Source organism: Schistocerca americana, chromosome 4 (assembly GCF_021461395.2).
Source record: "Schistocerca americana isolate TAMUIC-IGC-003095 chromosome 4, iqSchAmer2.1, whole genome shotgun sequence".
NCBI lineage: Eukaryota > Metazoa > Arthropoda > Insecta > Orthoptera > Acrididae > Schistocerca > Schistocerca americana.
This window is the reverse complement of record NC_060122.1, coordinates 549,308,978-549,331,787: the sequence shown is the minus strand read 5'-3', so window position 1 is coordinate 549,331,787 and position 22,810 is coordinate 549,308,978. Positions and strand designations below refer to the sequence as shown.

General features: G+C 44.1%; 1 protein-coding gene across 2 annotated transcripts in view; it reads right to left on the bottom strand.

Moving 5' to 3' along the window:
- Positions 1 to 22,810, bottom strand: part of LOC124612999 (piwi-like protein Siwi) — a 133,634-nt gene that overhangs the window by 78,427 nt on the left and 32,397 nt on the right. For both annotated transcript variants that reach the window (XM_047141551.1, XM_047141549.1), the window contains exon 2: positions 18,359 to 18,599. In XM_047141551.1, the coding sequence (XP_046997507.1) occupies positions 18,359 to 18,598 (240 nt within the window). In that variant the 5' untranslated portion in view covers position 18,599. The remainder of the gene's footprint in view (positions 1 to 18,358; positions 18,600 to 22,810) is intronic.

The following is a 22,810-nucleotide window of genomic DNA, read 5'->3' as shown; positions in this document are numbered from 1 at the left end:
GGTTGCAGGGAGTGAAAAATTAAGGTGTTGAAGGAGGCGACGAAAGCGAACTCCAAGGGGTAGCAGGGCAGACATACAACCCGTATTGACGGTCTAGAGAGTCGTCAAAAAAGGAACGATAAGACGGGTGGTCGGGCATTGACAATAGCCGACAGGCATACCGACAAAGCAATATATCGCGCCGGTAGGTGAGTGGCAATTCACCAGCATCAGCATGAAGACTCTCGACAGGACTAGTATAAAACGCTCCGATCGCAAGTCGTAAACACCGATGTTGTATGGAGTTGAGACGGCGTAAGATGGATGGCCGTGCAGAGGAGTATACCAAGCTCCCATAAACCAGCTTGGAGCGGACGATCGACCGATATAGGTGAAGTAGGATGGTTCGATCCGCTCCCCACGACATACCACTGAGAACACGGAGGACATTTAGAGAAAGGGTACAACAGGCAGCCAAATATGACACATGTGGAGACCAGCTAAGTTTCCTGTCAAATGTAAGACCTAAACATTTTGTTGTCTCCACGAATGGGAGAGCAACGGGACCGAGTCGTAAGGACAGTGGGAGAAACTCTTTGTAGCGCCAGAAGTTAATACAGACCGTCTTCTCGGCAGAAAAACGGAAGCCATTGGCGACACTCCAGGAGTAAAGACGGTCAAGAGAACGCTGAAGAAAGCACTCCAGAAAACATGTACGCTGCGCGCTGCAATAGATGGTAAAATCGTCCACGAAAAGGGAGCCTGATATATCAGCTGGGAGGCAATCCATTATTGGATTGATCGCTATGGCGAAGAGAGCGACGCTCAAAACTGAGCCCTGTGGCACCCCAGTCTCCTGGCAAAAGGTGTCTGACAAGACAGAACCCACACGTACCCTGAACTGTCAATCCATTAAAAAGGAACGAATAAAAAGAGGGAGGCGACCGCGAAGGCCCCATGTATGCATGGTGCGGACAATGCCCACCCTCCAACAGGTGTCGTAAGCCTTCTCCAAATCAAAGAACACAGTCGCGGTCGGGCACTTCCGCAAGAAGTTATTCATAATGAAGGTCGACAAAGTAACCAGATGGTCAACAGGAGAGCAGCGCCTACGAAATCCACATTGTACATTGGTAAGTAGGCGTCGAGACTCGAGCAGCCAAACCAAACTTGAGTTAACCATTCGCTCGATCACTTTACAGACATTTGGTAAGCGAGATGGGTCAATAACTGGAAGGCAAGTGCTTGTCCTTCCCCGGCTTAGGGATTGGGACAACAATAGACTCGCGCCAGCATGCGGGAACATGTCCCTCAATCCAGATGCGATTGTAAGTACGAAGAAGAAAACCTTTACCCGCAGGAGAAAGGTTCTTCAGCATCTGAATATGAATAGAATCAGGCCCTGGAGCGGAGGACCGTGATCGGCCAAGTGCGTTTTCGAGTTCCCTCATGGTGAATGGGGCATTATAACTTTCACGATTCAAGGAGCGGAAGTTAGGTGGCCTAACCTCCTCTGACTGTTTGCGGGGGAGGAAGGCAGGGTGGTAATAAGCGGAGCTCGAAACCTCTGCGAAAAAGCGGCCGAAGGCATTGGAGACAGCCTCAGGGGCCACAAGGACATCATTCGCGACCGTCAAGCCAGAAACTGGTGAGTGGACCTTAGTGCCAGATAGCCGGCGCAGGCTACCCCAGACAACAGAAGAAGGAGTAAAACTGTTGAAGGTGCTTGTGAAAGCAGCCCAGCTGGCTTTCTTGCTTTCTTTAATAATACGACGACACTGTGCACGTAATCGTTTATAATTGATACAATTCGCCACTGTAGGGTGGCATTTAAAGGTGCGTAAAGCACGTCGACGAGTACGTAAAGCGTCTCTACATGCTGCGGTCCACCAGGGACCGGTACGTGACGTGGAGAAGAAGTAGGGTGAGGGATGGAATATTCAGCAGCAGTGAGAATGACTTCCGTGAGGTGTGCGACCTGACAATCGCAGCTTGTGAAGGTTTGATACTGAAAGGTCGCCCTGGAAGAGAAGAGCCCCCAGTCTGCTTTGGAGATGGTCCAACTAGATGAGCACGGAGAGGGGGTATGCTGCAGGAGATGGGTAACACACGGGAAGTGGTCGCTCGAATATGTATCAGAAAGTGCATACCACTCAAACCGGCGTGCAAGTTGGGGAGTACATATAGAGAGGTCTAAATGGGAATAGGCGTGAGATGTGTCCGAAAGAAAAGTAGGGTCGCCAGTATTGAGGCAGACAAGATTGAGCTGGTTGAAAAGGTCTGCTAACAGGGAGCCCCTCGGGCAGGATGCTGGAGAGCCCCAAAGGGGATGGTGGGCATTGAAGTCTCCAGTTAACAAAAATGGTGCAGGTAGCTGAGCAATAAGTTGCATCATGTCTGCCCTGGTAACGGCAGATGACGATGGAGTGTAAACGGTACAAATGGAAAATGTAAAAGTGGGGAGAGTAATTCGGATGGCAACTGCCTGCAGGCCGGTGTGCAATGTGATGGGATCGTAGTAAATATCATCCCGGACCAGCAACATAACCCCTCCATGAGCCGGGATACCTACCACAGGGGGTAGGTCAAAACGCACAGAGGTGTAGTGTGCCAAGGCAATTTGATCGCATGGGCGTAGCTTCGTTTCCTGGAGGGCTACGACGAGCGGACGGTGCAAGCGAAGCAGCAACTTCAAGTCCTCTCGGTTGGAGTGAATGCTGCGAGTATTCCAGTGAATAAGTGCCATCGTAAGAAGAAAAGGAAGATGAAAGAAGGTGTCACCTCGAAGGCCGCTGAGGGCCTGGCTTCGAGCGAGCACTGCCGCCGCTATCAGTAGGCGGACAGTCATCGTCCATTGGTTATATAAGTTCATCGGCCATCTTGGTAAGATGGCCGGGAGGGGGAGCTTCCCCTGCCAGTGAACGCCCAGATGTTCGGCTACCAGCGGTGCGGCCAGGCGAAACGGATGACGGCCTGGGGCGGCAACTGCTGGGTGGCGCAGGAGAAGAAATGCGCCGTGGCGGAGAAGGAGAACTGTGCTTCCTATGAGCCTTCTTGGAAGGACATTTGGTGGAAGTACCGGTCGAAGGCTGGGAGGTCGAGGTACGTAGGAAGTCTGCACGGGACGGTTCCTTCTTGAAGGCCCGTGCATCTGACTTCTGGGTCTTCGTCTTAGCAGAAGCTGATGAAGGGGCTGGTGTCTGTGGGGTGATGGGAGGAAGAGGAGACATCGACCGCGCGATCTTAGCACTGGCCGAACGGACGACCGTGGTGCTGAAGGTCAGATCGCACGTCTGGGTTGCCACCTCCCTGGTAGTCCGAGGAGAGGCGAGGACAGTACTGTATTTCCCCGCTGGGAGCAGCGTGGGCTTCCTACTAGCCAATAGCTCGCGAGCAGCCGAGGTGGACACTTTCTCTTTGACCCGAATTTCTTGATAAAGTGTTCTTCCTTATAGACGGGACAGTCGCGGGAGGAAGCTGCGTGGTCACCCTGACAGTTCACACAACGAGGAGACGGAGGTGGACAGTCACCCTCACAGGCATCCCTGCCACAAGTGACACATTTAGCCGCATTGGAACAAGACTGTCGAGTGTGATTGAAACGCTGACACTGGTAGCAGCGCGTAGGTGTCGGGACACAGGGGCGAACAGAAATAACCTCGTAGCCCGCCTTGATGCGCGATGGCAGGTTAACACTATCAAAGGTCAAGAAAAGTGTCCGGGTCGGTACAAGGTCATTGTTGACCTTTTTCATGACCCTATGGACAGCCGTCACGCCCTGCTCAGCGAGGAAAGATTGAATCTCCTCGTCAGTCAATCCGTCGAGGGATCTAATATAGACCACACCACGAGACGAATTGAAAGTTCGGTGAGCCTCCACCCGGACAGGGAACGTGTACAGGAGTGTGGCTCGAAGTAGTTTCTGTGCCTGAAAGGCATTCTCAGTTTCTAGTAACAAGGTACCATTACGCAACCTCGTACAAGACTTAACAGTACCGGCTATGGCATCTACGCCCTTCTGGATAACGGAAGGGTTGACAGAGGAAAAATCCTTTCCATCCTCAGATCGAGAAATGACGAGGAACTGTGGGGTAGGCGGTAGTACTTTTGTCACTGCGGGCTGGTCATGTTTCCGTTTGTGGGCAGAAGTCGAGAGAGAAGAAGAGAAATCCATTGCGGAGGAATCCCCCATGATTGCCAGCGTCTCCGATGGCGCGCTCCTTCCTTATGGGGACCCTCTCAGAGGGCACTCCCGCCTTAGGTGAATGTTTACACCTCAGGTCATACCTCCCGAGAAACAGACGTAGGGACCAATCGGCATGGTCAGAAGGTATCAGCTCAGGCAATCACCCCTCCCTGGGCCTGGCCTTTACCAGGGGGTACGTGCGTGCCTTACTTGTCTACCCAGGGCAGGGAATTACGCGTTACCCCGTCACCGGCTACGCGGGCGAACGCGTGGGTCGGCCTTCAGGCGCGCACAGGGAGGAAGGCAAAAGAAGAAAACAAGAGAGAGAGAGAGAGAGAGAGAGAGAGAGAGAGAGAGAGAGAGAGAGAGGACAGACTGTCTCAAACGCCGAGGCAGAGACCAGAGAAGGCAAGGAGAAGAAGGCAAGGAGAAGAAGGCAAGGAGAAGAAGGCACGGAGAAGAAGGCACGGAGAAGAAGGCACGGAGAAGAAGGCACGGAGAAGAAGGCAAGGAGAAGAAGGCAAAGGAAAGAGTAAGGAAGACACTGAGATGGAGAAGAACAAAGAAAGGAACCAACCAAAGAAGGAAGAAACGAGAAGTGAAAAACCAAAAAGACCACAAATATAGGTCGTGGGACCGTCCGTCTCTGGACACAGGCGCTAACTACCTCCTTGAGGGGGATGGACTCCTTTTAGTCGCCTCTTACGACAGGCAGGAAGACCTCGGGCCTATTCTAACCCCCGGACCCGCAGGGGGGAGTTAGGAGGAGACCAGCTGAGGGACTGCAACAAACTTGTCGGCGTGCTTAACACACTTGACCTACACCTTGAGTTATGATCTGGGATGCAATTTCGTATGACAGCAGGAACAGTCTCTTTGTTGTCTCATGAACCCTGAGTGCAAATTTGTATATCAATCTAGTCATTAGACCTGTTATGCTGCCATTCACGAACAGCATTCCATGGGGTGTTTTCCGACAGGGCAATGCTCACCCACATACCGCTGTTTTAACCTAACATGCAACAGTGTCGAGATGTTGACTTGACCTGCTTGATCACCAGATCTGTCTTCTTTAGCACACATAGGACATCATTGGACAATAACTCCAGTGACATAGAGAAACAACATTCATCATCACTGTATAGGCCAACCAAGTGCAACAAGCATGGAACCCAATCCCACCTGACAACTGGCACCTCTACAATTCAGTTCATGCATGTTTGCATGGTTGCATTCAACATTCTGACAATTACACCAGTTATTAATGTATCAGCACTTGATTTCATATGTGCAATGACTTATGTTGCACTTACATTAATCTGTGATCTTGCAATGTTAATCACTTAAATATGTTACCTAGATAAATGTATTCCTGAAATTTAATTACTGTACATTAATTATTTTTTGGTGTTTTAATTTTTTTCTTCAGTCTATAGATACTGACCAATTTCTTTATCTCTTTGCTTTAGCAAGTTGAAATTTTGTCAGTCTCTCCCATCACAAGATTTATTCCTGCATCAAGAATAACAATTCTCATGCAGGAATGTATCTACTGACGAGAAGACTACTAAATTCTAAGTAACTAAAACAAAGAGAGAATGAAATTGGAGGTCAACACAACATTAAGAATAGATTAAAGTAATGAAAACCGATTATCAATACTAATAGCTTGCTTTAACAAGGTGTATCTGTGTACAAGGAAAACACTCATCAGATATAAATGTTAAAAACACGCTTTCCCCTGAGGGAAAATACTTTTATTTGCATGGAAAGTGACAACGTACTATCCCTCAAAGCTGTGCAACTTACTACTCCTTTGAATGGCGAAACTTTTATATACCAGCTTAGAGCTACCCGGCACTTTAGGAAACTAAACCCAGCAAAAAAACTGTTTTGTAAAAATCTTTGATGCACAGCAACATGTACATTGCACATTTTCATATAACAGAACTATAAATATGAATTCCACCAAATACAGCACACTGGTTTCCAAAGCACTGAAATCGAGATTGTACTAAGCAATATGCTTCTGCAAGACAATCACAGCTAAAGTCACGTGATCTTACCAGCCAATGACAGCAGATATTCAGAGCATAGGACATGTGATTTTTTTTTTTTTTTAAATCACCGTTTTTGGGTGCAAAACTGCTACGATCATAAGCACCCATTCTGTGGCTTAGTGAAGGGTAAAAAATCGAAATTGGTATCAGCAGCAATGGGAGCGAAACTCAAGGAAGACGGAAACTAAAAGTGGAAGGAAATGTTAGAAAATTGCTATTGAAGGGAGGTTGTTTTCCCCAAAAAGAGCTTCAAGTGACCGATGTCATCTCAGTGACACTGGTAAACTCAAGGACTTGATCGGCTGAGCACGTCATCTGCTAAAAGGAAAGATGTATCAGGCAGCAGCTGTAAATGGGCAAGTAGTGGATTAAAATAGGTGCACTGAAGTAAAAGGTGTTTCACTGTCCACAACTGAAAGCAGTGGTGGCAAAGCGAGGGAGGATTGCCACTTAAAAGATGTCAATGGCTAAAAATACAGCGCCCAATCTGGAGTCTAGTTAAAACTGCCTCCTCTCGACGAGGCCAAGAGGAAGAGGTCCAAGCACAGGGAAGAGGTTTCAGGTCCCATAATTTATTATTGGAAGCGCAGACCATAAAAGAGGAACACGATGACATAAAACACTCTGCAGATCGGCAAAAGGAACCGTGTGAACAATGGGCCGGGAGAAAGAAAGAGAGAGAGAGAAGCCTTTGCCACTATATCGGCTGCCTCATTTTTGTGTATACCAACATGCCCTGGGATCCAGAGGAATGCCACAGAGATGCCGCCACCCCCCCCCCCCCCCAAGTGGAACATGTGGAGACAGTTCTGAATCTAGTGGATCAGAGGGTAGACAGTATAAAGAGCTTTGAGTTGAGAAGAAAGCTGAGCAAATCTGAGCATATAATACACTGTATCCGCTGATGGTGAAGATGTATTGGACAGCCTGGAGAACAGCGTAAAGCTACACAGTAAAAACCAAACACTGGTTGGGAAGCCGAAATCTAATAGGGGTGTTGCGAACAATATAGCCGCTCCTGACACTTAAGGTGGTCTTGGAGTTGTCAGTGTAAATAAATGTGGCATCTTCCATTTGTGCGCATAGAGCAGCAAATGCCCGACGAGAAACTATTGGGGGGGGGGGGGGGGGGGGGTTACTATCCTTGGGAAGCTGATAATGGTCACCCGGAGAAGGCAGGTCCAGGGGCGAAGCCAAGGTGGCGTCGTACGCCCACTTGTCAAGAAATTTTTAGGAAATTGGAAGGAAAGGGAATGTAGCAGTTGACGGAAGTGGACTCCCGGTGGCAATAGAGAGGAAGGGCACCCTGCATGCCCTAAATCCAAGGAGGTGCCGAAAGGAAGGGCATGGGTCAGACGAGCAGACACAGAAGACAGATGTTTAACGTATTGACTCAGACAGCGTGCCGATTGGACAGCGGAGGTTCAGCAGTCACAGTGGAAAGGCTCTCCACGGAGCTGGTGCAAAAAGCTCCAGATGGTTAACACAATCCACGGTGGTGGACAGAGTCTAGACGCCGAAGGAAAGACAGCCGTGCAGAGGAGTAAATTATGCTTCCATAGTCCAATTTCAAGCGCACTAAGGCGCAATATAGGCGGAGGAGGACCACTCTGCCCACTCCCCAGAAGGTATCGCTCAGAACACTGGAGGGTGTTGAGAGACCACCCAGCGAGCTGAAAGATATGATACATGGGAAGACTAGCACAGTTTTCTGTCAAACGTTAAGTTCCAGGAATTTGGCAACATCCGTGAATAAAAGGACAACAGGGCCTACATGTAGGCAAGGTGGATAACACTTCAGACAAGGCCAAAAATTTACACAGACGATCTTACTGGGAGAAAACCTGAAGCCTGTTTCGATGCTCCATGAGTGGAGACAATCTATACACCCTTAAAGACATCGTTCAAGAAGGCTGGTCCACTGAGAGCTGTAGAAGATCACAAAATTGACGACAAAGAGCAAGCCTGAGACATCGGAAAGGAGGCAATCCATAATTGGATTTATGGCAAACAGTACAACACTTAGCACGGAGCTCTGGGGCACCCCGTTTTCTTGGGAGAAGGTACGGGACAGAGTAGTGTTCACCAGCACCTTGAATGTGTGCTCTGTGCTTCACAGATGAAAAGGAGTAGCCGGCCTCAAAAGTCCCAAGAGAACAGTGTGCAGAGGATACCTGTCCCCAACAGGTATCTTATGCCATCTCCAGAACAAAAAATATCGCTATCGTTTGGCATTTCCTGAAAAAGTTGTTCAAAATATAAGTGGAGAGAGAAACAAGGTGGTCAACTGCAGAACGATGCTTTCGGAAACCGCACTGGGGAGTGGTTAAAAGGTTGCGGCACTTCAGCCACCAGCCTCAACGGCAATTTACCATATGCTCCAAAACCCTACAAACAATACTCATGAGGGAGATTGGGCAATAGCTGGAGGAGGGATGTTTGTCCTTTCCAGGTATCGGAATAGGATTGACAATAACTTCCCGCCACATTCTGGGAAAGGTACCGTCGACCGAAAGTCGGTCATAAAGGCAAAGGAGCTAGCACACAGACTAGGGTATGATTGATGCAGCGAAATTTGGACGTGGATACCATCCGGTCCTATAGCAGAAAAGCGAGGAGGAGGACAGTGCATGTCTGAGTTCCCGCACAGAAAAACGGCTTATAGCTTTCACGATTTTGAGAGGAGAAAGCAAGAGGTTGCTTTTCCGCTACCCGTTTCTTTGGGAGAAAGGCTGGTGGGTAATTAGAAGAGCTCGAAATCTCAGCAAAGTGTCAACTCATGAGAGAGATTGCAACTGGGTCCTCTAAGGTATCCTGCGCAACAGCTCAAAGATCTGGGAATAACTAAGTGTGCCAGATAGCTGTCTGATTTGACTCCGAACAACTGATGAGGGAGTGAAGGTATTAATGGAGCTGGTACAGAAGTCCCAGCTTGTCGTCTTGCTATCGCGTATGATACAATGGCATTGCGCACAAAAATGCTTATAGTGGATTCAGTTGGCCAACGTAGGATGAAGGTGGAAAACACAAAGAGCAAATCTTTGCTTGCATATTGTGTCATGGCATGCCTCGTTCCACCAAGGAACTTGAGAGTGCCGGGGCAAAAGGGAGGTACGGGGTATTGAATATTCCGCAGCTGTAAGAATAACTCCCGTAACACGAGTGACCTGATCGTTGATGCTAGGAAACTGACAGTCATCAGATGTTGCCAGAGAGGAGAAAAGTGTCCAATCGGCTTGGAATAACTTCCGGAGTCTTAGGCGCATAGATGGCAGTCGTGGCTGTAATCTAAGGACATGTGAAAAATCGTCACTTGGGGTGCATCAGCAAGAGCGAACCATTCAAATTGCCAAGCTAGCTGAACAGTACAGAACAAAAGGTCCAAATGAGAACAGGTTGACGTGGAGGCAGACAAAAATCTAGGTTCCCCAGTGTTGAGGCAAGCAAGATCTGCTTGGTGGAAGAGGTCAATCAATAGGGAGCACCTTGGACAAGGACGCAGAGATCCCCAAAGCGAGTGGCGGGTATTGAAGTCGCCAACCAGCAAATAGGGGGGATGGAGCTGACCAAGGAGATCGGCTCTTGCCATTCGAGTGGGTGACGGAATGTATATGGTACAAAGAAGAAGGTGAATCCAGAAAGGGAGAGACATACAGCAACAGCAGCTTGGAAGGAACTCTGTAAGTGGATTGGGTGATAAGGGATAGTATCACGGAGGAAAATCATAAATCTTCCATGTGCCAGAATTTCAGCAACAGAGGAGACATCAAACTGGACTGTTTGGAAATGAGGGAAGACAAAGTGATCTTGGGGACAAAGCTTTGTTTCCTGAAGATAGATGACCAGGAAGTAAGATCATAGTAAGATCGACAGTTCATACCGATTGAAGCGAATTCCGCGGATATTCAGGGTGTATACATGGACAAGGAAAAAAATTCCCAGATTTCCCGGTTAAAAATACACTTTCTCCTGGATGAAAACACACTTTTTCTGTGTTATTAAGAGACAGAATATTTTCCCTTGGAACTGTAAAACTTGTCAATTGTTTGAATGGTTATGTTTTTGTACAAAGGGCTTAGAATTTCCCGGCACTTTAGGAAACTAAACTCATGGATGAAAACTCCTTTTGGAAAGGTTTTTGATGTGCAGCAACATGTACGCTGCATATTTTCGTATTACGAAAGTATAACTTCGAATTTCACCAAACACCGCATGTTACTTTCCGAACCATTGTAATCGAGATTGCAATGCCGCTTTTGTAAGCAAGTCACAGTTCATGTCACGTGATCCCGCCAGCCAATGACAGCGGATATTCAGAACACAGGACACGTGCTATAGCCAGTTAATAGCAACATCACTATTAAGTAGTTCAGATACACATACAGGAAAAGTTAATGTTTTAAATTAATGTACATAGTGTTACTACAACAAAAGCAAAGCTTTCATGTATAATATTGGTCTGTAAGGTTAATAAGCTGCAAGAGAAGCAAAGTTTTCACATATAATGTTGATATTTTTTGCGCGTGTTACACTTTAAGATATATCACACAAATGTGCTCGTAAAAATTTTAGCCGAGTCCAGTGACTTGTCCTCAAAGTTTTCCACAAATAAATTAGCTACCACAAAGGAGAGCGAGCTTCCCGTAGTACTACATCAATTTGCTCATAATAACGACATGAATGTCTGATCTTCTGGGCTCTAAATACTTCTAAATGGCTCGTCATCAAGCACTCTATGACTTAAGAAATTCATTGTACATTCTCGCACATAGTTCAACTTTCGTAAAAGGTAATTTACTTTGAAAGTAACACTTTTCAAACCACCATTCACAATATTTTCCCGCGACCTGTTAGAAACAGGTTCGTTTCAGTAGTCGTCAGAAAGTGCCAGATAACAGGTGCCACCGCACTTCGGAAGCAGCTATGACGCAAGAAGCTCGTATGTTCGTACGTGTAAAACATTAAAAGATCTTATATTATGTCATAAAAGAAAAGAGACATCAGAGGATACTCCAAGAACATCGGAATTTCGTGAACCATACTAAAATGGCACATTGAAAGTGCATACTTGAAGAGCACATTTATATGTCCAAATTCCCAATGAAGTAGACATCGGCCTGACATTAAGCTTTTCAGTGTGGATTTTGGGATGTAAATTTTCTTGGAGTACCAGTACTGTATTAACTCATTTTTGATTCTTTATTAAGGCATAATGCCATATGTGCTAGAAGATGAAAACATGCACTTGAAATGCAGCGAGCAGTTGAAATTAGCCAATAGTGTGGAACTACCGTATTTACTCGAATCTAAGCCGCACTTTTTTTCCTGTTTTTGTAATCCAAAAAACTGCCTGTGGCTTAGAATCTAGTGCAAAGCAAGCGGAAGTTCTGAAAAATGTTGGTAGGTGCCACCACTAACTTCTGCCGTCGAATATATGTAGCGCTACACACGCATGCTTTGTAGGCACAAAGATAAATACTGGCGCCAAAACCTCTGCGTCAGTAAATAAATTTTAAAAAAAGGTGGTAAACGAGCTTTTTTTTCTCCGTTCCGAGTTTCGACCACTACATTTTCGTACATTATCCAACGAAGTAAATACAAACTCCGTATTGATCATCTTCAGATGTAGCAGAAATTCAATGTACTACGAAAATCTGACTGGCAAGACTGTTCGGGATGTTTGTCAACATGGCCAACTCTACGTTCTGAATTTTTTCCTACCTGTGAGAAGAGATGCTTGCTAATAGGAACCTGATGAAATGTGAGTCACAGGCAGTATTCTCTTCACCATAAGAATAATACGAATATAAACATTTTGCCATGTATTCTTTCGTGTTTGCTGCTATTTAAATCCTGCCTGCCTAATAAACTACGAAGCTAGAGTGAGACAACAGCAAACGCGGAAGAATATACGTATCGTGTCATGTTTATATTTGTATTGCTCTTTTGCCTAGTAGTGATACAGTCAGAAATGAAGCATGGCAACTGACTAGATTTTTAAATCTAAGATTACTCTAATTTCTGTGTAGAATTTGATGTACTAAAGAAGCGGCCGCAAAGATTTTCAAATGGAGAAAAATTTTCACCTAACTCTCGTTCAGAACATGTTCTATCATACGCGGTCTATTATTTGGTTCTTGTTGATCATTATCAAAGAAAGCAGCAGTGTAAGTAACAACAAATAGCAGTCTCTTGCCATTGTTTCGCTAATGAGACGATTCCTCTCTTTTTTTTCTTAATTTTAAGCGGCTTTAGTGTGCACAAAAGCAAGTCATGCCGTGAGCGGCGACAGGCCATAAACACACACTATCAGAATGCGACAAACAATGCATGACACAGTACAGTAATGCATTTTCAGCTTAAAGTGACGTAAACACCTATTACAAAGAAAACGGCACTTATCAGATCAAAGCAAAATAAGCAATCGATTCAAACCAGACGAAGCACGTACAAAAGGAAAGGTATGCTTATAAATACGAACGGAGTGCCTGATGCATAGCAATGGCTACCTGGTAAAGCTTGACTGCTAAGCTTACGACTTGAACAAACTACTGTAGGTGTATCGTCATTCATTCGAACTAAATTGTGTCTCATATTACAATGGACCAACTTTGTTTCGATTTTGAGGTGTCGCCTAAAACTTTTCTCTCCCCTTGAATTTTGAGTCTCAAATTTCAGGTGCAGCTTAGATTCGGGAATTTTTTTTTTCCCCCTTTATTTCGGGTCTCATTTTTCAGGTGCGGCTTAGATTCAAGTGCGGCTTAGATTCGAGTAAATACGGTAAACACTTTGTTTCAAACACATTGACTGATTCAGCATAAAAGATTACAAATTTCTTTAGCAAACTGACAAAAATAACTTCATTGTTCTACAAGGTGATTAATGCTTGGCTGTCAGAAAAGTGGAAATAAAATAAAATCTGAAACTAATAACGTATATTAGCCTTCCGTAATTATATGAATGTATTTTAATTCACTTGATAGCTCCCAGCCACAAAAATCCATTTTGCTTTCATTTGACTTGAGAGCAGTAAATGAAGAGGAAACAGCAAAGTCACTAAATGTAAACACGGGTCACGTGGAGACTACACATTTCCCCACTATAAGTCAGACTGCTCTGCGCATCAGCCTCGGATTTACGAACTTTCCAAACCGGGACAATACTAAGATAGTAGATAAGAAGCGCAGTAGTATCGAAGGAAATTGACGGAGAACGGAAATGTGAAATAATTTGGGTGAAGGTCACGGTTAAAGCAGGCTCAGACATGGTAATTGGATGTCTCTATAGGCCTCCTAGCCCAGGAGCTGTTGTGGGTGAGCACCTGAAGGATAATTTGGAAAATATTTCGAGTACATTTCCCCACCATGTTATAGTTCTGGGTGGAGATTTTAATTTGCCGGATATCGACTGGGAGACTCAAACGTTCATAACGGGTGGCAGCGACAAAGAATCCAGTGAAATTTTTTTAAGTGCTTTATCTGAAAACTACCTTGAGCAGTTAAACAGAGAACTGACTCGTGGCGATAACATATTAGACAGTCTGGTGACAAACAGCCACGAACTATTTGAAACAGTTAACGCAGAACAGGGAATCAGCGATCATAAAGCGGTTACTGCATCGATGATTTCAGCCATAAATAGAAATATTAAAAAAGGTAGGAAGATTTTTCTGTTTAGCAAAAGTGACAAAAAGCAGATTACAGAGTACCTGACGGCTCAACACAAAAGTTTTGTCTCAAGTACAGATAGTGTTGAGGATCAGTGGACAAAGTTCAAAACCATCGTACAATATGCATCAGATGAGTATGTGTCAAGCAAGATCGTAAGAGATGGAAAAGAGCCACTGTGGTACAACAACAGAGTTAGAAAACTGCTGCGGAAACAAAGGGAACTTCACAGCAAACATCAACATAGCCAAAGCCTTGCAGACAAACAAAAATTACGCGAAGCGAAATGTAGTGTGAGAAGGGCTATGCGAGAGGCGTTCAATGAATTCGAAAGTAAAGTTCTATGTACTGACCTGGCAGAAATTCCTGAAGAAAATTTGGTCGTATGTCAAAGCGGCAGGTGGATCAAAACAAAATGTCCAGACACTCTGAACAAAATGGTACTGAAACAGAGGATGACAGACTAAAGGCTGAAATACTAAATGTCTTTTTCCAAAGCTGTTTCACATAGGAAGACTGCACTGTAGTTGCTTCTCTAGATTGTCGTGCAGATGACAAAATGGTAGATATTGAAATAGACGACAGAGGGATAGAGAAACAATTAAAATCGCTGAAAAGATGAAAGGCTGCTGGACCTGATGGGATACCAGTTCGATTTTACACAGAATACGCGAAGGAACTTGCCCCCTTCTTGCAGCGGTGTACCATAGGTCTCTAGAAGAGCGTAGCGTTCCAAAGGATTGGAAAAGGGCACAGGTCAACCACGTTTTCAAGGAGGGACGTCGAACAGATGTGCAGAACTATAGACCTTTATCTCTAACGTCGATCAGTTGTAGAATTTTGGAACACGTATTATGTTCATGAGTAATGACTTTTCTGGAGACTAGAAATCTAGTCTGAAATCAGCATGGGTTTCAAAAAGGACGGTCGTGTGAAACCCAGCTCGCGCTATTCATCCACGAGACCCAGAGGGCCACAGACACGGGTTCCCAGGTAGATGCCGTGTTTCTTGACTTCCGCAAGGCGTTCGATACAGTTCCCCACAGTCGTTTAATGAACAAAGTAAGAGTATATGGACTATCAGACCAATTGTGTGATTGGATTGAAGAGTTCCTAGATAACAGAACACAGCATGTCATTCTCAATGGAGAGAAGTCTTCCGAAGTAAGAGTGATTTCAGGTGTGCCGCAGGGGAGTGTCGTAGGACCGTTGCTACTCACAATATACATAAATAACCTTGTGGATGACATCGAAAGTTCACTGAAGCTTCTTGCGGATGATGCTGTGGTATATCAAGAGGTTGTAACAATGGAAAATTGTACTGAAATGCAGGAGGATCTGCAGCAAATTGAGGCATGGTGCAGGGAATGGCAATTGAATCTCAATGTAGACAAGTGTAACATGCTGCGAATGCACAGAAAGAAGGATCCCTTATCATTTAGCTACAATATAGCAGGTCAGCAACTGGAAGCAGTTAATTCCATAAATTATCTGGGAGTACGCATTAGGAGTGATTTAAAATGGAATGATCATATAAAGTTGATCGTCGGTAAAGCAGATGCCAGACAGATTCATTGGAAGAATCCTAAGGAAATGCAAGCCGAAAACAAAGGAAGTAGGTTACAGTACACTTGTTCGCCCACTGCTCTAATACTGCTCAGCAGTGTGGGATCCGTACCAGACAGGGTTGATAGAAGAGAGAGAAGATCCAACGGAGAGCAGCGCACTTCATTACAGGATCATTTAGAAATCGCGAAAGCGTTACGGAGATGATAGATAAGCTCCAGTGGAAGACTCTGCAGAAGAGACGCTCAGTAGCTCGGTATGGGCTTTTGTTAAAGTTTCGAGAACATACCTTCACTGAGGAGTCAAGCAGTATATTGCTCCCTCCTATGTATATCTCGCGAAGACACCATGAGGATAAAATCAGAGAGATTAGAGCCCACACAGAGGCATACCGACAATCCTCCTTTCCGTGAACAATACGGAACTGGAATAGAAGGGAGAACCGATACGAGGTACTCAAGGTACCCTCCGCCACACACCATCAGGTGGCTTGCGGAGTATGGATGTTGATGTAGATCTAAAAGTAGTAGTACGAGATTTTTATATAAATTTGGAATCATCATATTCTACCCTAATTTGTGTGATGTCCCTGTTTCTTCTCTTTCCTCGTTCTAACAAGCAATCTTGTCATGACTAATTCTGGAACTATTCCTGCCTTTGTCAAAACTTATTCGCCAGTTAACTTCACTAATCCTGCCAGAATCACCAGTTTAGTTATCCCTGATTATACATTTTTATGTTCATACAAACCATTTTCCGCACTACTTCCAGAGTGGAACTTCCGCAGCTGCTAAACGGGGACTGTACAACTGGCCCTTTCTTGTGTGCCAATCTGGCCAAAAATTCGACGAAATTTAATTTTCCTCGATACACAGAGAAGATAATACGTAATCTTTCTTACCTGTTATTCCTGCTAGTCGTTTATTTCCACTATGGTAGTCTGAATCTATGGATTTGCCTAGTAATTATAACAATGCTGACCATTTGCAAACTCAATCAATCACTTAATCAGACAGCGATTGGTGTTCACTCATTCGGCTTTACTCTGCTCAGCTTGTATAGCCCGGTACCCTTTTGCCTGCATCACGTACACTATGCTCGCATTCAAGAATCAACTTATGATTTTTTTTAATTTTTTTACCGTGAGACCAAACTGCTGATGTCATCGGTCCCTAGGCTTACACACTACTTAATCTAACTTACGCTAAGAACAACACATGTACCCATGCCTGAGGGAGGATTCGAACATCCGACATGGCACCCGCGCGAACCGTGACAAGTCGCCCCCAGACCGCACGGTTACCCCGTGCGGCTTATGATTCATTCAGAAATCAACTTCCAAAGTGTGCTCAAAACCTAACAGGGATGCGCATCAAAATCATATGAGTAATCGATAGACCAACATGCAATGAATGCTAGGCACTTCATAAAACTACATTTTTTTCTCATCAAGAATATGAATCTTGAGAGGAACCAGCATGGTCGCCCATACAGTTGATGCAGTGAGAGGATGGGGGTGGACAATCACCCGCATGGGCATCCCTGCCACAAGTAACACATTGGCTGTATTGGAACACGAATGGCTGGTATGATTAAACCTCTGACACCGATAGCAACGCATAGGGTTGGGGATGCAAGAGCGAACTGAAATTATTTCATATCTCGCTTTAATGCTGGATGGAAGTTGCACTCTGTCAAACGTCAAGAAGAGAGTGCGGGTCACTACCAATTCCCTTTAAACCCTTTTCATTACTCTATGTATGACCGTAACTCCCAGATCAGACAGGTAATTTTGAATGTCCTCATTTGATAATCCATCGAGTGATTTGATATAAACCACCCCGCACAATGGCGAGTTTAACGTATGGACAGGGATGGTGTGTAGCAGTGTAGTTCAAATAAATTTTTGTGCCTGGAGGTCACTGTCCGTTCATAATGATACGTTGTCATTTTGTAACTGGGAACAAGACTTTACAGGACCTGCAATTGCATCAAAGGGGTTTACTGTTGGGAAGTCTTGACCTTCGTTGGACTGAGAAACAACTAGGAACTTCAACACAGAGAAGAATTTTCTGTGGCTGAGACTCATCTAGGTTTCTTTTGTGGGCATAAGTTTTAGAAGTAGAAGAGACCATTGTGAAAGTATCCCCCATGATTACCGGCGTCTCTGATGGCACACTACTTCCTAGTGGAGGCCCTCTCTGAAAGTACTACCGCCTTAAGTTATTATCGACACCTCAGGTCACACCTCCGGAGGAACAGACGGAGGGACCAATCGGCACATTCAGAGTCAAACACTCCACGATTCGAGAAATTCATCGCGCATTTTCACAGGTAACAATTCATCTTGCATTAAAGGAAATTTACTTTGAAACTAACACTTTTTAAACCACCATTCACAATATTTTCCCACAACCTGTTAGAAATGTAGACAGCTGTGATGTCTTACTCATCGAAAGCAGTTTGTTGTTACAAAGTATTGTGCGGTCTTCATCCTAAAGATTTTGACACACTTTGCTGTTGGCAGATGCTTGTATGTCCACTGTGGCTTGTAGTAGTACATGGTCCATTTTCTTTACAACTGAAGTTTTATTTAGGTGTTATTCTCTCGTTTATGTCTTTATTGCTGCAGTATTAGTCCGCAGCAGCAAGCTGAAGTGAAAGTCTTGGTTAGAGTATCACTTCTTACCAGACAAAATAATGAAAATTTGACTGAAAATCAAAACAATGTAAAATTCATGTAATTCTAAAAAGTTCCCCGCCGAAGAAATTCCCACATTTTACTGGATTTACCACATGTCCTGGGGCATATACATCCTGGAGGAAGAGAAAAACACCTGAAATCAAACCATTTACAGTACAGTTCAATAATAGACAGGAGGCATCGATATTCTACTTACTCCAGTTTCAGGGGGAGTGAATGTCTCAGGTGGCTGCACAGGGCCTTCCCCAGGGCGCCTAGCATGCATGGTTGCAGCAGCTCTAGCCGCTCTACCAATACCAGGCTGAGAAGGTGCTGGTTGTGGAGGCCCTTCACCTGGGCCACGTGCCTGCTGCATCCTTCCCACACCTCCTTCTTGTGGCTGTGTCTGGCCCCTTGCCCTTCCTCGGGCCCTTCCACGTCTCCCAGTACCTTCCATCCTGAGGAAAGTATATATTCACTATTTTAAGCACAAAATTATGTTCAAGTAACACAAATATCAGTTATGAAATATAACTGTAAAAACTCATTCATTACTGTCAGACATCAATACTATGTCATAAAAAACACTGAAACCTTTTTCAGTCCACAGATATGTGGTGTTAAAATGTTTATATCTACAAACATCTAATGTGAGAGTAAAACTAACATTTAAAAGCATTTGGCCCAAACCTCACCGAATTGGCCTTCAGATCTGAATCAATGAACTTTTCACGTTGTTCATTGGCCAACAGGTGGTGGCAAATACCTTTTTTCACACACACACACACACACACACACACACACACACACACACACACACACTAAAATTAGAAAGATCAAATGCACATTAAAATGTTTGGAATCCATTCCATGCCACGTGGTCTCAACATTCCTGCAAAACCATCATGGATTTTGATGAAATTTTGTACAAACATTCGCATATGTTCCCAATTAATGTAAATTAAGTTTCACAATCACTAATTCAATACCTTCAGAGACATAGTCATTTGTTAGACACCATAACACAGCTACCAACAGGACACCCTTGAGTTTTCAGGAAATTTGAGACATGATAGCTGTGGTAATTTTTCTTAAAAGAGACAAAACTTATCTATCTTCTACAACTTTTTGCCCTCTCTTAATCAAAATAATGAAGTTTTGTCGAGCAATTTTCAAATGGATAATATGAAGCAAAGTTGGCCAAAAAAGTAAATTGTTTAGCTTTTTATATCTATAGAAATAACTGCCAGGTAAACCTGAAACATTGCACGTAATAACTTACCAATACAAGCCCTTACAATATAAAATTTCTAGCACACTGGACTCTTGTTCGGCAGGACGACGGTTCAAACCTGCCTCCGGCCATCCTGATTTAGGTTTTCCATCACTTTCCTAAATCACTTCAGGCAAATATTGGGATAGTTCCTTAGAAAGAACATGGCCAACTTCCTTACCCATCCTTCCCTAACCCAATTGGACCAATGACCTCACTGTTTTATCCCCTCCCTCAAATCAACCAATCTACTAATATAAAATTTCATTCTACTACCAGCTTTCCAATAGTTTACAAACTGAGGGCAAAGTTGAAGATTTTCTACAAATCACCAATGGTCCACTTTTACACGAAGTCTTCTGTAAAATCTTTTAAAAACTTTTCACAAGAAAGACTATGTTCTAAAGAACCTAGAAACTAGATTTGGTTTTGCAATGTGGGCATATAAGGCCATACAAAATGACAAGTTTGAGGTGCATTGAAAATGGGATCTTATTCCATTGGTACTCAAATCTGACATCTTTTCTTGTGTTCTACAATTGTTTTGTACTACCTGTGGAAGGCAATGTCAAAAGTCTTGATGACTAGGAGGGAGGTAAAGTCCAAATAACTAATAACTTAAAAAAAGAAATGGGGGTATATTGTCACAACTCAGTGACATTTTTTCAGTCTGTTTTTCTGCTATAGCTTCACAATCAAACTGGTAATAAACTTCACAATAAATTTCTGTACTACCAAGATTGTGGCGAACATAATAGTAAAATTATTGCGTAACAGCTGCAGCACACGTCATGTAAATAGCCTTCAAGTTTTACACTACTGTTACATTGGGGTCATTCCACGTCAAATCAACAAATGAAACCATCGTTTTCAACCTTACCCTCTTGGATTTAAATGATATTAAGTATGCCTATAGTACTCATAAATAGTACCATAAATTAATTTTTTCACATTTTCCTGATAAAAAGTTTCAGAGTAATGGACTTTGAAAAGTTGAAAAGATGACAAATTTTTGACTCGCGGACCAATGGTGTTTTCTTTGTAAATCGTGTTCTAATTAAGCTAGAACAATAAAATTTACTTCATTGGAAAGCTCTTTTAGAGCGCTTTTATACGATACCAATACAGGGAAACATTCCACGTGGGAAAATATATCTAAAAACAAAGAATCTGTAACTTACCAAACGAAAGTGTTGGTATGTTGATAGAGACAATAAAAATAAAAAACACACACACAAATTTCAAGCTTTCGCAACCCAAGGTTGCTTCATCAGGAAAGAGGGAAGGAGAGGGAAAGACGAAAGGATGTGTGTTTTAAGGAAGAGGGTAAGGAGTCATTCCAATCCCAGGAGTAGAAAGACTTACCGTAGGGGGGAAAAAAAGGACAGGTACACACACACACACACACACACACACACACACACACACACACACACACACACACACAGATTATATATAAAAAAAAACAAAGATGATGTGACCTACCAAATGAAAGTGCTGGCAGGTCGACAGACACACAAACAAACACATACACACACACAAAATTCAAGCTTTCGCAACAAACTGTTGCCTCATCAGTCTTGCCTTCTTTCCTGATGAGGCAACAGTTTGTTGCGAAAGCTTGAATTTTGTGTGTATGTTTGTGTGTCTGTCGACCTGCCAGCACTTTCATTTGGTAGGTCACATCATCTTTGTTTTTAGATATATATTTCCTACGTGGAATGTTTCCCTCTATTATATATATATATATATATATATATATATATATATATATATATATATATATATATATATATATTAGGAAAACATTCCACGCGGGAAAAATATATGTGTGTCTGTGTATGTGTGAATGGATGTGTGTGCGCGCGAGCGCGAGCGAATACCTGTCCATTTTCCCCCCTAAGGTAAGTCTTTCCGCTCCCGGGACTGGAATGACTCCTTACTCTCTCCCTTAAAGCCCACATCCTTTCGTCTTTCCCTCTCCTTCCCTCTTTTCCGACGAAGCAACCATTGGTTGCGAAAGCTAGAATTTTGTGTGTATGTATGTGTTTGTGTTTCTATCGACCTGCCAGCGCTTTCGTATGGTAAGTCACATCGTGTGTGTGTGTGTGTGTGTGTGTGTGTGTCTATATATATATATATATATATATATATATATATATATATATATAAAAACAAAGATGATGTGACTTACCAAATGAAAGTGCTGGCAGGTTGACAGACACACAAACAAACACAAACATACACACAAAATTCAAGCTTTCGCAACAAACTGTTGCCTCATCAGGAAAGAGGGAAGGAGAGGGAAAAGACAAAAGGATGTGGGTTTTAAGGGAGAGGGTAAGGAGTCATTCAAATCCCGGGAGCGGAAAGACTTACCTTAGGGGGAAAAAAGGAACGGGTATACACTCGCGCGCCCACACACACATATCCATCCACACATATACAGACACAAGCAGACATATTTAAAGACAAAGAGTTTGGGCAGAGATGTCAGTTGAGGCAGAAGTGCAGAGGCAAAGATGTTGTTGAATGACAGGTGAGGTATGAGTGGCGGCAACTTGAAATTAGCGGAGATTGAGGCCTGGTGGATAACGGGAAGAGAGAATATATTGAAGAGCAAGTTCCCATCTCCGGAGTTCGGAAAGGTTGGTGTTAGTGGGAAGTATCCAGATAACCCGGACGGTGTAACACTGTGCCAAGATGTGCTGGCCGTGCACCAAGGCATGTTTAGCCACAGGGTGATCCTTATTACCAACAAACACTGTCTGCCTGTGTCCATTCATGCGATTGGACAGTTTGTTGCTGGTCATTCCCACATAGAATGCGTCACAGTGTAGGCAGGTCAGTTGGTAGATCACGTGGGTGCTTTCACACGTGGCTCTGCCTTTGATCGTGTACACCTTCCGGGTTACAGGACGGCAGTAACTGGTGGTGGGAGGGTGCATGGGACAGGTTTTACACCAGGGGCGGTTACAAGGGTAGGAGCCAGAGGGTAGGGAAGGTCGTTTGGGGATTTCATAGGGATGAACTAAGAGGTTACGAAGGTTAGGTGGACGCCGGAAAGGCACTCTTGGTGGAGTGGGGAGGATTTCATGAAGGATGGATCTCATTTCAGAGCAGGATTTGAGGAAGTCTTATCCCTGCTGGAGAGCCACATTCAGAATCTGATCCAGTCCCAGAAAGTATCCTGTCACAAGTGGGGCACTTTTGTGGTTCTTCTGTGGGAGGTTCTGGGTTTGAGAGGATGAGGAAGTGGCTCTGGTTATTTGCTTCTGTACCAGGTCGGGAGGGTAGTTGCGGGATGCGAAAGCTGTTGTCAGGTTGTTGGTGTAATGCTTCAGCGATTCCGGACTGGAGCAGATTCGCTTGCCACGAAGACCTAGGCTGTAGCAA